Raw genomic sequence first — 16686 nt, 5'->3', positions numbered from 1 at the left:
TCAATGACTTTTGGGTTTTGATCTATATAGAAATCACCAATCGCTACTCGCAAGGCATCAAACGGCTACTCGCAAGGCAAATGTAAGATGATGATAGACGCTATATTCTCATCAGTTTTTTGCCAGAGCATAAAAGACCATATCGCACCGGATGATTTATATATACCTGAATGCTCGATTTGGATCACAAGGGCAGCATCCCAACTCGATGCCATGAAACCAGATTCTTGCGACCGAGTGCCGTACCTATCCTTTTCAACAAGCACGACGCTGGAGATATCATCGGGTGATCTCCATCACCTTTGAGAAGCCTCCTGCCGGGATTCGCTCTGCAGTGCTTCAAACCTGTGATTCTCCTGTTCAATTTACGCACATAGAAAAGAAATAAAAAAAAAGTGGAAAAGAGGACAAGGAGTTTGAAACGAGAACAAAAATACTGCCTACTTATGATAAAAAAACATTCTGCTTCTACACATTAATATCTTAGTAAGACGGAGTGAGAGAAAAAGGAAAATTGAGAAGGGAAAAAGAAAAAGGAAACGAGAATTCCTGGGGATTGGCAGGTATAAGATATGTTCGCCTGGACAAAATATTTCGTTCAAAAAACAAAAAATCAATCAAATAAAAACCCATCGTCAAAAATGAATACTGATGTACTAATGCACTTCTGCTGCCGTCCTGTACTTACCTTTTTTAACGGTGAGGGCGTATCGTCCGGAAGCAACAGTATTGTTGAAATCTTGACTTAAAGAAGTCAGCGTTACTCGCGAGAAAAGGGGAAGAAAAAGGTGCTGTTCGCGTATAACACGTAAAAAGGAGGAAAAAGGAAAGAAGTTTGAAGTCGGAACAAGGTGGACTCGGCGTCGATCGGGGAGCTTCCGCCCAGTCGATGGCCGGGCCGGTTCTTGTGGGAAGAGGAGCGAAGCCCTTCGACCCCATTCCCGCTGCCACCGGTGGGGGCCGACGGTCATCTGGCCGGCACTCGGACTCCTTTAGCGCCGGACTCGGGTTGTAAGGGCTTCGCCCGAGTGCTAAACCGGATCGTCCACTGCTCGCTCCGAGATCCGTGCAGGCGGATGAACACTGTGCGTCGGGCGTCCACAAACACGCCCGAAGAAGAATTATTAAAGACATTACGTACCACCCTCCTGGTACTACATTAAAGACATCGATCTTCTATGAAGCGTATCATCTATCATGCATGTCATAGGATTTACCAAGAAACTGCGCATCTTTTATTGGTGGGGAGAACGTTGGGGCCGTTATTGAAGATCAAAATTATGGCGATGACGCGATGAGGTGCTACGAAAATATCGCTAAGCTAAAGAAAGATAGAGAGGATCACCGGTCGATCCAAATCAAACTCTTCTAACTACGGTCTGACGCAAGAGAATATAAATTGGCTGAGAACCTGGATGGCTCTCAGGATCAATTGAACGATCCCGGCAAGCAAGGAACTCATAGAGGTAGGATATTACTTGACAGCATTTGCACTTGCAAATCACGCAAGATTCAGCAGGAAAATGATGTGTTCTACCGGGGATTTGGCAGACCATTAGGTGGACTGGCATGCTTTCTCGTCGGCAGGACATCACGTCAATTGGTCCACCAAGGAACCTTTGGGAGTAAAGAAAACCATGACTCGTCCAGAAAAAGCTATGAAGGCACATCCAATTGCAGCCCCACCTACCATTTGAACAGCACAAAGCAGAAGAAAGCACCATGGTGATAGTAGCCTCTACTCGTAAAAACTTATGCGTATATAACTGATGATATTACAACATCCACGCAGCAGTGCAGCTTCTCGTGCCAAAATGCAGCATACAATCTGTTCATAGCAAAAGCGCTGGAAAGAGAGATGGAAGAGAGGCTGCATAACCGAGCTACTAATTTATACTCTTACAAAGATACATTTATTGAACCATAGCGATACACTCTCTGCCTTCCAAGATTACTCCACCAATATCCACACTGAGGAGACCTCGCTCTGCAACAATGAAGAGCAGGCCGACTACGCAAAGCTTCAGAATTCGCAACAAATTTACCTTCGCATCTGCTGGTGTGTTGTACATGTCAAATGCAATGCTTCTCATCAAAACCGTCAGCTGAAAGCAAACCTGTGACGAGGTGTCTAAGCCTCTTAGCACCTGGCCCAGGCCTGAGCTCATTCACATTTCTCACAATGTAATGCGTATCAGTTCTATTCATCTTTAATGCACCATACCATCCACCAGGCACAAATCCATCAGCATCACGACCCAAGAGCTCCTTGTCAATCTTGTTGAGTACTGGGTCATCTCTACCAAACTTCCTTGCAAAAGGAGCATTGCTGTCTACCATTCTCGCAAAGTCATCCAGGGTGAGGAAGTGCGGATGCTGCTTTGGGGGGTTGTCCCAAGATATGAAATGGAGGTCATGGTTAACAGTGGTGTTGCGAAACTCTGGTGCATTGCAGATGACTGTGTGGAAGTAGCCCTCAGGCGAGGAGAGAAAGTTCGCATAGTACATTAGGACTGTCCGAGGAAGGTTGTCCCATCCCCATAAACAAAATTCTATGAACTGATGAGAAAGCATCATCCAAGCAGAGCCTGAAAAGTAGACAATCCATACTGTCATAAACACTATTTCTACACATCATAACTATGGAAGAGAAGAACAAGGGCAATACAAATCCAGTATCATTGTATACTAAAAGACAAGAAAGCACTGCTATCTGCATTACAACTGCAGTTGCAGCATTCATATATTCAATTTACATGCATCTGCTTATTTGAGCAAAATAATATAAAATGTTTGCTAATAAGCCTGACATGATGTTGTCCGTATATAATATTGCATATTATATACAAAATTTCATGTTCTAGCAAAAACATCCTTTATTACATCAAAAATCTATGACATTTTTGTATTTATTATTCAATTTCTAAAAGGCATAACTTCCTTGTTCAGCAGACAGGTTTAACTGACTAGCATGAATACCCAAGAACCAATCTGCAGAAAGTCTACAAGGAGCACATAAATGATTCGTCGAACAGTTCTATTTATTAATTTAATAAATAACCCAAGAATTGATGCCTCACTAATTTATTAAAGGTAAGCTGACATTAAAAGCTGGCTATCAAAAAAGGATGATTTCTACTACCCATTAACATGGGCTATTTCTGATGTATGCAGAATTGAAAGATCATATCTGTTTCTATAATCGTGTCCATGTTTCCCTGAAAAAAAGATATAATTGACACATCTGCATTGGATACAAATGGGTGATATTTTCTTTCATATTTGAAATATGAATACATATCTATGAATATGTGTGGATTTGTTCATTATGCATAAATCATTACAATGATAATAACACCTGATAATTCGTATTCAACTTGCTCCCAGCCTTGTTTAGTTGAATATCCAAGATTTTGCCTTTTCTCCTGCAAACACTCATCTAGTTTCAACATATTTATATCAAATATGAATATTGCTCCATTCAATTCCTTATAGTTTATCTCAAATGCGGATATCAACTTCAATATCCAGTTCATAATTGTAATTGTTTTTAAATTGGCCAACACAAGTAGATACAAACAGTTTAGCATGTATGATGTACATCTATAACTGATATGTATACACTGTTAACAACCCTAATCATAAATCACCCAAGAAGGCCCAAGAAGGAGCCGACAGGAAAATTCAACTTTCTCACTATTGCACTTGATAGCGAGCTCTTGAAAGTTCTGAATCTGTTCTGAATGTGATCTATGAGCACGTTAAACGTTGAGCAATTACAATAGCATATTTTAACTCTTTTTTCTTGTCCCATCATCAACATTTAGTCTTCTTGGAGCTTTCTTTCGAAGATTTTCTAAGGTATCAAAAAGAAGCAAGGGGTGATGTTGGTATATGGCCGCCATGGCTCCAAGAAAAGAGTTGGATTTTTTTGCTACAACACCGAATAGTTTAGTTCACAACTGTAGGAGCCTACAAAGTAATGTTCTGAAACTAAGGTAAAAGTAGAGCAAGGAGAAAGAATCAGTGAATGACATAAGAATTCATCAAAAGGCAAATGAATTTTATGCAATCATCAATCACCATTAGCATTTCAACCAAAAAATTTTTTCACAAGACCACTTTTACTATTTATATTTGCATCAGAAGTGCACAGATTAGGTACAGATGTTGAGATGCAAGTGTGATGAATTTTAGAGAGATGGGATTAGAAGAAATACCTATATTTGGTTAAGGGTAGGAATGGTGCCAATATACAATAGAGTGACCACAAACTGTTTGAGATTGTTATGACACATGCACCAAGGACCAGAGTTGGCACCAAATGGAAGACTTCAAGTACAGGTTGAAGGACTGAAGGGAAGGAGGGACTGTAGATTAATTGTATGCTATAAGGAGATAGTATATAATTAACCTTTCTATCTTAAAGACCTTGGCATTGGATAAAGACCATGGCAGACTATGATCGGGGGCACAAAGAAGTTGAGCCGAACCGAACCGAGTATCAGGCTGCCCAGGCTTATATAAATCGGCTGCTTGAGCTCAGCACCAGCTAGGGGTGGCAATTTGTCGGGCAATGTTGGGTTCCAGTCAGGTTAAGGACAGGAATAGACAAAACCTTGACCCATACCCAACCCGACCTGAGAACATATCAAGATCTCTGGTAACATAGGCACCCATGGGTCATTTTGGGTCACTAATTTGATCCTAAACTAATATATTTTGCAAGATTCAATTCTAAACCTAATCTAATATATCAAATCCAATCCTTACAATTCTTACTAGCTAATTTACTAAAAAAAATAAATAACTAGTATTAAGAAAAAGATCAACCACTCAAAAAAAGTATTACTCAAGATCATGACTTAACCCAATCTGAATTGTTTCAACCCAAATTAAACTCTTTTCTCATGACCTAAGCCGGGTTAAAGCTTTGACCTATACCTGACTAATTTAAGGTTTGAGTCAGAAAATTTGAGCCGTAAGCAATCCCATCGAAAAAAACTCTTGACCCAAAGCCAGCTCAAATAGAATTCTTTGGGATGTTGGGTCGGGTCAATTTTTGCCACCCTTAGCTCTAGCTCAAGACAAGCTTCGCATAATTTGTTCAAGCTCAAATTGTACGAGTATTGGCTCGGGCTTTAATTAAGCCGAGCTTCCCTGATGTTTGCAATCCACTAGCATCAGATTTAGCCAGTTTATAAGCATAGCTCTGAAATACATTGGTATTTGAGCCAATCTGAGATAAGCTGCTCTCAAGCCGATGCCAAAAGCTACTCATGACCAGCTCGAAACATTTGCAGGCTTAACTGCAATCCAGAGTCTAACGCAAATCAATGGATGATGGTTGCCATTTTTGTTGACATACATATTTATGATTAGATTTGTGAAGGATTTAGTCCTTGTTTCGTTATATGTGGAGGTTAGGCTTGTGCATCCGTACATTTGGCAGAATGCCTTAACATTTGGATTTGCTATACTATATGCTGCATTTTAATTTATAATTAAATCATTAGTTGTATTTCTAGCAAGGATTCAAGTATCATGTGGTGTTGATTTGCACTGACCTTATTGTACCATACAAGTGATGAACCAGTACTAGTTACACCCATAGAGACATGGTAGTTGGCGTCACTTAGTATGGTACAGTCCATACAGGCTGCGAGACCTTAAACTTTTTTTCTAGACTAAGGTTTTATAGGTTAAACAGGTGGTAGGGATACTGTATTTTGCACTTCAAATCATCCTTGATATCCATCACATTGACGAATCATGAACCAAAAGAACCTCCAACCCTTGTATCTTGAGACTGGGTTTGACTCTTTTTATAAGACTAGATAACAACCTCTTAGGTATCATGGCTTGCTAAGAGGTCTTTTTGAGCTTTCCACCATAAGGGAAACTAATTATTTTCTGTTCAAGTGGTTATAAAGAAACAATGCTTTTTTGATATTTCAGATTCCGTAGAACACAAGCATCCATAGACCTGATACTAACATAGAAGAAAATAAGCAACATGATGTCCAATGATGGAAAAAGAGATGTTTCATGCAATTGGAAAGAAAGAAACAATGCTTTTTGTTAATTATAGTCTGTATGCACATGAGCATTATAGATTCAGTACCAACACAGAAGCTGGTAAGCCTATCAGTTGCAAATAGCTCCTTTCCTTGCCATACATACAATTTGGACATTTAGGATTTCTTTATAGTCCACAATATATTTCACAAACAGCTACCTGTAAGTCCTTCAACTAGGATGGCACTTTGTAAAAAGCATATCTCATGCAATATTGTAAGACTGACACTGGTATTTTAGCCCATAAAATTCATTAACAAAATTCAGTAGTGCCATTAATTTTTTTGATTTGGTAAAAAGATATGCATCATGCAAGGAAATGGAAATAGTTAAAAACTGCTATATTTTTGAGCATTGTAGCCTAGGAGGATGCATGGTCTTCTCATGTTAATCACCATGCTGCCAGAGATATCCCAAGATAATAAGTCCTTTTCCTTCCAAATTTTATGTATTGGGACTTTGGCAAACCATGATTGTCTGAATACCAAGTACAGAATACATCCCTCTAGCATCCAAGCATACAAGGACAAAGGCCAACACTCCGAGCTTGAGAGCTGAATGACTATAATTAGGCAAAGATGCTTAACCTGTAAAGAGCTTGAATGCAGTGGGTACGCTCCTTTTCTCAGAAACCCAAAACACATCCGACTTCTGCAACCTATACAGCCCAGGGTCTATGATAACAGGCTTGGCCCTTTGGTACCTAAGCAATGGACCAAACAATCATTTTTACAACAACGATATCCGATATTGTGCTATGAAAAGGAACAATAGATTCAAGTGTTAAAAGTATCTCATAGATGTTTCACATACTCCTTCCATCCGATGTCGCTTGTATGCTCGATAAAATTCATACGTCGAGGCAAACTCGAAAGCACGTGGAGCAGATCTGCGAAACCAGTGGGAAGGAAAAGATAACAGAGGAAAAACAGAAGCATCAAAACAAGTAATACATAATCAGAGGTCTAGAGGAGTTCTTTGCCCATTCATCACTCGCAAACAACAGCAGAAAGAGCTACTGAGAGCAGCCAAGTTATCTTGCTTCAAATGAGCCCATTTTTTTTCTTATTAGAGAACAGAGAAACCATATTTAATTCTTTTTTCCTTTTTATTTGGGGAGGGTGGAGGTGCGGGCGCGCAGAAGAAGGACCATTTTATAGCTGAGTCATAAATAAATGGGCACGATATGGTGGAGGAAAATCTGAAACTTGAGGCCATTCAAACAATGGAAGAGGAAGGAACTAAAGAGTAAGCGCTTCAAAGAGGAGATTTAAGTTACAGTCGAGTCATGAATGAATGGTCTTTAATTTCAAGTCCACCTGGAAGACGAAAGCTCTAGAATTCTATTTGCCGTATATAAATTTATCTATATATATATATATATAAACAAAGTCTATGCATAGAATGTTTCAGATGAACACATCCCCAGATATCATCTCGAGGATCCGAACAGGAAGGAATTCGACAGCATCAATCAGATTCGCCTCTTTTGGACAAGGAATTAAAGAAGTGACGAAGAAATCAAAAGGATCACGAAGGAAGCTATGCTCCGCAAATTTAACAAAATCTTACCGTCCTGGGTGACGAGGGGGTAATCGGAGGCGCTGAGGTTGATGAACCAGTCCCAATCGCCGCCCTCCTTGAGGAGGATGGCCGCGGCATGGAGCGTGTTGGCGACCATGGTGGGGCCCCGGTAGGTGACCAGGTTGGCCCTGGTGACGACCTGAACGTTCCCGAAGCGAGCGTAGACGGAATCGTTCCGGACGGCGGCGGCGAGCTCGAGGCGCTCAGCCGGGGGGGCCTCCAGATCGAGGTGGAGCGCGTAGCGGTTGGTCGGGTGGTAGAGAGCCCGGAGGGTCCGCCTTAGGCTGCGGCCGTCGCCGGCGGAGCCCGAGATGAGGTAGGCGAGGCGGGGGACCGTGCGGGCGGGCAGCGGGGGGAGGCGGAGCTTGGGCTCGACGAAGAGGGACTCGTCGGCGGCGGAGGAGGGGATCTGGGAGAAGGATAGGAAGAGAAGGGTCTGGCCGGAGGAGAGGAAGAGGAGGGAGGCGGAGAGGAGGACGGAGGAGAGGAGGACGGAGGCGAGGAGCGGCACCGCCCACTTCCGCTGCTGCAGCGGCGGCGGCGGCGGTGGCGGCGAAGGCTTCGTGTCCATGGCTTCGCAGCGCCGGGGGATGATCATGTGACGACGGAACGGGACTCCTTTCTTTTCTTTTTGCTGTCCCCCTCGTCACGGAAAGGAAGCCCTCACTGCCGTCTAGCGGCCGGGTCCCGGTAACCGCTGGCTTAGGCTTACAGCTCTGGTGAGCGGATCGCCCCGGGCGTGGATGAGGTGGGATCGAGCGGGACTTTCCCACGGCGCCGACACCGCCGAAATAATAACCCGCCCGCTTTTTTCTCCTGATATGATACGATACTATGCGGCAGAAATACCGTCATGAAGATAGTTAATTAGATCAGAAGCGTTTTAAAATAAATTAGAATAACGTCTGAAAGAAAATGTTAATAATAATGAAACGGGTCAGGGTGCCGATATCTTGGAATCATCTGGGGTTGGGGTTTGAGAAATTGAGAAGAGCGAAAAGAGATGACGGAGAGAGGAATGAGTCGGAACTTGGAAGGTCTCTTTGGAGACATCCGATAAAATTGGACTTGGAACTTGGAAGTCGTCGTGGACCGCGGACAGCATATCTAATACTTTATTGTTGGCAGAGCATGAAAGGCGGATTTAATGGCAGTCGAGTGATCTCCGCAAGGGAAAGAAAAAGTGAGGAAAGGAGACGGAATATGTTGCGGAAGTGCCTCGGGCCACCAAAATTTTATTTTTGAAGAAATACGAGAAATGTTTGAGCGTTCGCATATAACAAAGTGAGTGCGAAAACGACTCCGGTCACAATTTTACCACTTTCAACTATCCACGTGTTGTATATATTTCTTATATTTTTAAAATTTTAGTTAGGCCTTCTATATTATTTTTGGTGCCACCCCCCATTCCTTCTTTCCATCTCTACTATGGTACTATTGGCGACCCAGCACTACCACCATCACTGCTACCTTCTTCCTTCCACCACCATCACCATCACTGCTCCCTTCTTTCCTCTTTCTTGTTCAGCCATTTTTTTTGAGATCTATGCTTGATCAAGATGATCATAATAGTAATAATAATAATAACTTGTTTGTCCTTTTTTTTTTCTAAAATGGTTTTTTATGGTGAGAATTTGCTTCTTTTCTTTCCCATAACACTTGATTTTTCTGATGAGGTCTTGGCATTGAAGAGCTCTTTTTTTCAAATTTCTTCCTTCTAGCAATATCTGACACATTAGGATGGCACTAAGAACTGAATGCTTGGACTAATTGCAAAAATGAAATTTAGGAATTTTCATCTAGCTTTAATTAAAGGATTTGTTTAATGGTATGCCTCTAGTTTCAAAGATGAACTAAAATCTCAATCATTTTCATGATCAAGCAAGTTTATTTTTTTATTCAGTGCCTTACTACATTTGAAACGAAACATTCGCTCTATCCTAACCAGATGGTTGGATCTAACCTTCTAAAGCAGCATTAATTTTGGAATTCTATCACTGATCAAGCTATTGTATATAAGATATATATATATAGTATGTTTCTAGATTTTGTTTACAAAGTATTTGCGTGTAATTATCTAGCATTCTAGAACTTTTTTTAAAAAACCTAAATAAAAAGTATCATTTGATTTTTTTAACCTCGTACAAGGATCCAAGATCTTTCCAATACAAAATAAAAGTAAGATAAAACATATGCACGTATAACACATTTATCTTGTTTAAGTTCCAAATCTAATCATAAATCTAATTAAATTTAATTATAAGCACCATAATCAACATGTACTTAGTCCTAAAAAGGCTCATATTGCAGTATCTTTTGGTCTACGTAGATTAAAGACTAAATCTGTTCTGATACCATTAGTAATAATTGATGATTTTATCCATAAATACTAGCCAAAAAATATTATTGGAATTTCTAAACCCTATGTAAGTATTTATGATCTTTCGAACGTTTGACCAATATGGGACTAAATATGCATTTATGCAAATCGTCGCACATGTGCAGGATCATAACAAAGGGAAAAAAAAAAGAGAAGACTTTGGATAGATGAAAACGTCTTAATTGGAAAAGTGAGAGGTAAATATAACTAGAGATGGAAAAAGAAAGAAAGAAAAGGTAAAGGAAAAGTGAAAGATGGAGTACATTTTTTATGAAGAAAAATGGTATTTCCTAACTACACATTTTGAAGCATCTGTACTAGCGTCTTGGAGCTTGTAATTTATAGGATATTGTTGAAAAGCTAGCAGGTTGCACGGTAGAGAAAAGTTTGGATTTATTTATTCTTGCCATAAAAATTAAATACTATCAAAAGAAATTGGTTTACAAATATGGATAAAGACAGTTCTGCGCACAAAAAAAAAAAAATTGAAGAACAAAGAATTTTGAAATAGAAAAAATTGAGAATACAAATTTTGATGAAGAGAGTAAAAAAAAAAAGGAAGAAAAAGAAAATGATGAGAATGAAGAAAAAATAAAAAGAGGAAGAGACTGAAAGGATAAAAAAGAAAACTAAGAAAATAGAAAAAATCAAAAATACAGAAGATAGAGAACGGGAAGAGTCAAAAGGTGGTTGTGCTGCGAATAATTTTATTTTTGAGATAATAGGATTGGTGAGATTGTCTATTTATGATGCTATGAGTTTTATTTTTTTTTATCGGAAATGGAGGAAGCAGAGCACTCCCCTCATATTTATTGATGAGAAATTATATACAAAAATACAGAGTTAAAGAATACATAGCAGACCGTAAATTTACCACATAGCATGCCAAATCTTCACCAACTACACTTAATATCCTCTGCCATACTGGGATAAAATGAGAGGTGATGCTATGAGTTTTAACAGTGGAAGAGGTTCATTTTTTACTTGAAACCAATATGACTCAACATATAAAAATGCTACATAATATTTTGGAATAATAAGTTTATGAGAATTTATATAGACGTGTGTTATAGAACCAAAGAACCCAAATAATATTATCTGACTAGCTTTTTCGGATAAGTTTAGATATTTATACAGGATCAAAAACCCAAATATTTTTTTTGGCTAGCCATTTTGGATGAAATTTTTGGTTGTTACAAATGTTATTAGAATGGATCCGACCTATGATCCATATGGATTAGGGAATACCATAGTACAAGCTAATTTGGGTTGGCTAAGAGTTGATCAAATTTGCAATACTTTTGATTAGATTGAATAAATTTGGATCCTCAGCCTGATGAGGATGTTAAAGCTTAAACAAAAAGAGTATGTAAGAATCCGTTTGAGTGTGCGATTAGTCTCACTATTTATATATATAACCAAATTAATAACACCTTCTATCCAGCCATTTCTAGTAAGTTTCTAGGTCGTGATAGAGTTTCTTAATGATATTAGTTGGATAAGCTCGGAATCCTTGTTGGATCAATTGGATCAAACAATAGTATATTGGAAGAAAAACTATGAGTATTATTAGTTGCCTGCATATATATATATATATATATAGGTGGGGGAGAAGAGGAGATAATATGTGTTTGGCTTTCTGCGCGCGCGCACAAGAAAGCCAAACACTTACTCAAAAAAAAAAAAAAAAAAAAAAAGAAAATCCAAACGCAAGGCACCTCCTTATAAAGATCAAGAGAGTATGGTACAACCTCAAGCAGGCGGGGAAAGTTATTAAAGCAAACCTATGATATTATACAGAGAACGAGCCGGATGAAAATTAAGCAGCAAGAAATGGCCTCGTAGCCTTGCCCATCTCTAGCTAGCACACATCATCCTCATCTATGGACGAACTCTTCACCTTACTCTCCATCTGCACCCCGGCCTTTGGGGTCTGTGGCTTGGTCCGTGCAGCACAAAGGAGAAAAGCTCCCAAGTTGACGGCGCTCAGCACCGCGAGAAGCCCATAGAAGCAATCCAACCTCCCATAGTTGATGTTGTCCGCGAGCCACCCATTCCCTTCTCTGCCGGCCGTCAGGCTCTTCACGATCGAAACTAAGAAGCTGCTGACAAAGAAGCCAAGCGAAAGGGTAGTAAGGAAGAGGCCGGTGCTCATCGTCTTCATCCCCTTCGGCGACCGGGTGATGAAGAAATCGAGCTGGCCGGTGTATACGAATCCCTCGGCGGCGCCCACAAGGAAGAACTGCGGGATCAATGTGAAAACACTGACGGGCAGCGTCGTACCCCTGCGAGCGGCAGCAGGACCTACTTCTCTAGCGACCGAGAGCCGTTTCACCTCTGCAAGAGCCGCAGCCACCATCCCTATCATCGATAGGGTGAGGCCAATGCCGATTTTTTGTATGTTGGTGAAGCCTACGGGATGTTAAAACCATGCATGCGTTACTTATATTGCCGTCGGAAACTAGTCCATATATATATATAAATATATATGATTCGCATGGAACAAAAATTAACCATTAATTACTCAACGATGCAGCACTATATATGTATATCTAAATAGATGTATACCTTGTTTGCCTTTCCAGTTCTTTAACAGGGGCATGATCATGCGGTCATAGACCGCTAGAGTGATCAGAATGCCCCCGACGAAGAAGACTGTTAGCGATCCAGCTGGAATCTGGAAGCTACCAATCGACCTCTCCATGGTCGTTGCTTGCTCCACAGAGAATGTGATAATCTGAGCATATACGGTCCAGAACATGATCGTCGTAGTCCACACCGGAAGCAGTCGAATCATCATCTTCACCTCCTCGATCCTGGTCACCGAGCGCAGTTTCCAGGGGTTTGGAGTCGAGGTCCCGCCGTTTACTACGTAATTATCTCCATCCGCCATGATTGCAGCCTTGTCGAGAAAACTACCAAATCCAAAATAACACTTAATTTGTCAAGAGTGTCGTGCCCGGCGGATGCAAAACCTGGCTATACCATCATCACGAGCAATCATAAATTAATTCTCACCGGAATTGGTCGGTATGTTGGATTCTCGAGGCCTCAGGGCAATCCTCGTACAAGAGAGCAATGTCCGACGGGTACTCGAGCCCCCTCTTCCTCACTGCAGCCACGACAACTTGAAGAATGTGAACGATCGGGCTACCGGCGCTTCTCTTGTACCGGTATCTTCTCGTCCCGGTCAGGAACACCGCAATGGCGACAAGCATGGAGATGCAGCAGATACCGTAGGCCCAGCTTCGGCTTACCTCGTCTTGTATGTAGACTAGGACGGTGACTGCAAGCAGGGTGCCGGTGCTGATGAAGAAGAAGAACCTGTGGAAGAAGTTGGCCATCTGGGTCTTCTCCTTCTCATCCTTCTCATCAAACTGGTCGGTCCCAAAACCCGACACACTTGATTTGAGTCCCCCAGTGCCCAAGGCGATCACGAACAAGCTCAAATAGAGGATGCCCATCTGGAACCGGTCGGCATGTTGGCACGTAGTGGTGGTAGAAGAGTTGCATGGCGGCGGCCGAAGTTGGGGCAGCCTTGTCGCCACAGAGAGCGTGCCCGTCCCCTATAAATTTTGTTCAACGGTCAGACAATATCTATTTGTCAATCGCTTGCGTTAAAAGGCAGCAGCATATATACAGCAAAACTCTACGAAAGAAATTCCTTCTTTGAACCTCAGTAAATTGGAGCAATTCTTATGCTAGCTGGCGCCTGCCATCGCCGGTTAGATCTCGCTCTTCAAGGTTTATAAGCTAACTATATACTGTAGAGGCTCCTCGCCCGTTCCTTCTATATATGCGATTAAGTGGGTGCATGAAATTTTTACTCAAGTGGAATAACTAATGACGTACGCCTTTTTTTATAAGTTGAGGGACTAATTACCAATGCTTGGACCATGGCAAAGATGGCAATTGTGAGGTATCGACCTAAGAAGGAATCAGCTAGGAACCCTCCAAGCAAGCACAGCAGGTAGGAAGTGCCCATGAAATCTGATACAACGTTGGCAGACTCTGCGCTCGGAAGATGCATTGTTCCACCCAAGTATGTCACGAGATTGACGGCGATTCCCATCGTTGACAGCCTCTCAGATATTTCAATCACTGCGATCAAAATTGAACCAACAAATTAATTTATAGCCACTTTAGACAGCGCATTTTTAGTTAGGAAGTATATATATAGCACTATAATTCGTGTCCAATGACGACCTTAAAAAAAGTACAGTTACATACCATGTTACATATAGTGAGAAAGTAGCAGATATTTGCTGAAGTGTTTAACAAAGTCGAAATAATGCGTCTCAACATTTCTAAGTAAAAGTGATGAATTAATAGGTACGGGCACAAAGTTCGTGTGCATCGATACTGAGCGATAGAGTGTCCGTGATATAGTAGAATACAATATACACTGGCAGGTTACTACCTGCCCCGGTCTGCATCGATGGACCCTCCCCAACCCCCACGAAAAAAAAAAAGGAATCCGCCATCCAAACCGGTCCCCATTCAATTCATTTTCCATGGTTGGCATGTATCTGTCGTTGTTGGAATAGAAAAGGTCGAGCTTGCAACTCCAGCAATCTAGCTAGTTGACTCTGTTTGACCATTTCCCTTCTCTGTTTCTCCCTCCTTACCATCCTCCTCTTTTTTTTTCTTTTTGTCTTTTCGCATGAACCAGTAAAGCACCTGCTACTTTTTATTCTAATATTTTCTAAGCAAAATGGATCGCCTGCTGCTTAATTACTATCTCAAAAAGTTTTAGTGCTTGCAGTGCTTTTAAGCGAAGATATTTGTTTCAATCACGAGGCTAGCCTTTGACAGCCAGGGAATTATATGCTGAGCTCAACTCAACGTGGAATTGTATCTTCCCTATATATGGTACGCTAAATATGTTTGGTACTTGCTCGCATGCCCATGTAGAAAACACTCGATCTTCATGTGCCAAGTGATATATGCTAGGGTGGTTAAAAGTAAATTCCCGATGCCCAAAATATAAGCGAATTTAGCTTCTCAATTAACTTTCTGTTCAGCATAAAACGTATTGATCTAGTCTAAGATAATCTTGATGTTTGATCATAGCGAGTTTAGTCCTGGGAGTAGGAGAAAAACTGTAGTGGCGAAAAGCGCGACATATTACCGATAAACATGCAAATTAAATCCAACAAAGAGCTTTGTACTATCTTAATACGTACGCTAAGAGATGATCATTTATTCACAGAGGATAAGTAATAGACGTTCAAAAGATGTTGATGTACCAAAAAAAATGTTGATAAAAAAGAAAACATTTATTTTTGTCTTGTCTTGCTTCTCAATTTCCTTCTACAGGGAATGGCATACTGAGCTTTTTTTTTTTTAATAAAAAAAAAAGTGGGGGGTAAAGGATGTTGAAACAATGAAGAGAAACAAAAGAAAATGAGAGTTTAATTAAGCTATACGTGAAGAAATGGATGACAGACCTAAGATAAGAGCTGCAGGTACCCAGCCGCCGGTCTTGGATCTGTCGGCAGGAAATCCCTTGTAATCCACTGCATCAGCCACTGACCATCTCATTTTTCCATCCTAAGAAGCATATTCGAAAGAACAAAAGGAGAAGATAAATAAAAACGGGAAACAAGGTAGAGAGCATCTGAAAAGATCGTGCGTGAACCCTGAGAAGCCAACTGAGACACACCATGTCGACCCGTTCGGAGGTCTCAACAGTGCAAATGGGCTTGAAAAGCTATAGAGATGGAACGAAAGCAGAGATCCCTCACTTGTATGCTCCCGCTCACAAATGCTAGCGTTCTCTGTGGATCTCCTTTTATAGGCAAAGTTTGAAGCCTTCCCTCACCCTTACAAGGACCTCCACTATCTTTGGATCATCGTCGTACACAGCTTAATTTGAGAAAGCTGGGAATCGGCCCTCCAAATTTGACAAATGAAGCCTCCGGGGAGTCCAAGATTTAGCGTCCTCTTTTAGTGTCTGCGTATCAGACAAAGTGAAGGAAAAAGGTGATGTGGAAGTAGCGGGGAAGTTGGCGCGCAAGATCGAGAAATTAATAAAGGAATCTTGCGACAGGCCTTTGCCATGGTATCTGCCCTCGAGACTTCTGTGCGGATGGATGGATATCTGTGGTTCTAGAGGGTGCGAGCCACAGCACGATACCTCTCTTTAAGTGCTCCACCTACCCCACAACCAAATGTCACCTCCTTTTCTTTTCTTCCTACCTCCGAACCATCCCTCTATATTTGCAAGGAGAGTTAATTAAACTCTATACAAGGAAGGTATGCATGTCCTTATATTTTATGGTAATTGGTAATTAAGAGAATCTTCGAATGAATACGAGGGTAGGATCGATGGTATATGTATGCGACGACCGCTTAGCTAGAATCAAAGAAATCTCGACTACATATTATCTTTGCGAAATTAGATTCTTCCGAAATTAAATGGCAAAAGTTCCAACAAAATTTACTAACTAAAAAGCAAAACTGGTTTCTAGCTATTTTAAACTCCGGAAAGCGTATCTGCTGCAAATTATTATGGATCAAAAACGGGCGCAATAAGTAGAGGGTAAAGAATAACCCCTTCATGCCAAGCTAGTCTGCCGATCGAACGACATTTTGTTGTCTAGACTAAGCTAAAGGCGGAAAGAGATCTATATAATTAGGTG

The 16686-nt window shown here is 41.0% G+C and overlaps 2 protein-coding genes across 4 annotated transcripts; both read right to left on the bottom strand.

The window, feature by feature from the left end:
• Window positions 1–1739: 1739 nt before the first annotated feature.
• LOC103703724 (beta-glucuronosyltransferase GlcAT14B-like) lies at window positions 1740–8746 on the bottom strand. 2 transcript variants are annotated; one of them, XM_008786672.6, is made up of 4 exons: window positions 7651–8746; window positions 6892–6967; window positions 6666–6781; window positions 1740–2588 (listed from the first exon to the last, which is right to left on the bottom strand). In XM_008786672.6, the coding sequence occupies exons 1-4, from the start codon at window positions 8258–8260 to the stop codon at window positions 2074–2076; spliced, it is 1317 nt and encodes a 438-aa protein (XP_008784894.3). In that variant the 5' UTR covers window positions 8261–8746; the 3' UTR covers window positions 1740–2073. The 2 variants fall into 2 exon arrangements, with proteins under 2 accessions (XP_008784894.3, XP_026659226.3); XM_026803425.4 differs by lacking the exons at window positions 6666–6781; window positions 6892–6967 and having other exon boundaries at window positions 7651–8480.
• A 2993-nt stretch (window positions 8747–11739) lies between these two features.
• Window positions 11740–16252, bottom strand: LOC103703731 (protein NRT1/ PTR FAMILY 6.2-like). 2 transcript variants are annotated; one of them, XM_008786682.5, is made up of 6 exons: window positions 15708–16252; window positions 15493–15595; window positions 13926–14143; window positions 13061–13608; window positions 12611–12957; window positions 11740–12454 (listed from the first exon to the last, which is right to left on the bottom strand). In XM_008786682.5, the coding sequence occupies exons 1-6, from the start codon at window positions 15708–15710 to the stop codon at window positions 11904–11906; spliced, it is 1770 nt and encodes a 589-aa protein (XP_008784904.1). In that variant the 5' UTR covers window positions 15711–16252; the 3' UTR covers window positions 11740–11903. The 2 variants fall into 2 exon arrangements, with proteins under 2 accessions (XP_008784904.1, XP_089782938.1); XM_089926812.1 differs by having other exon boundaries at window positions 15493–15561; window positions 15708–16116.
• Window positions 16253–16686: the final 434 nt, after the last annotated feature.

The sequence above is a fragment of the Phoenix dactylifera genome, chromosome 12 (genome assembly GCF_051530095.1).
Source record: "Phoenix dactylifera cultivar Ajwa chromosome 12, Ajwa_hap1_PhDact_Kaust_v1.1, whole genome shotgun sequence".
NCBI classification, from domain to species: domain Eukaryota; kingdom Viridiplantae; phylum Streptophyta; class Magnoliopsida; order Arecales; family Arecaceae; genus Phoenix; species Phoenix dactylifera.
Note: the sequence above shows the minus strand (reverse complement) of the source record. Positions and strands in the feature narration are given on the sequence as shown.

Excerpts from the sequence above, each read along its gene's own strand:
- LOC103703731 (XM_008786682.5), bottom strand. Across the intron at positions 14,144-15,492 it reads ACCTGCAGCTCTTATCTTAG|TGATTGAAATATCTGAGAGG; the intron begins GTCTGTCATCCA and ends TTTTGATCGCAG. Across the intron at positions 12,958-13,060 it reads CAACATACCGACCAATTCCG|TTTTCTCGACAAGGCTGCAA; the intron begins GTGAGAATTAAT and ends TGGATTTGGTAG.
- LOC103703724 (XM_008786672.6), bottom strand. The coding sequence starts at position 8,260 with ATGATCATCCCCCGGCGCTGCGAAGCCATGGACACGAAGCCTTCGCCG. Across the intron at positions 6,968-7,650 it reads CCCCCTCGTCACCCAGGACG|ATCTGCTCCACGTGCTTTCG; the intron begins GTAAGATTTTGT and ends CTGGTTTCGCAG. Across the intron at positions 6,782-6,891 it reads AGCGACATCGGATGGAAGGA|GTACCAAAGGGCCAAGCCTG; the intron begins GTATGTGAAACA and ends TCCATTGCTTAG.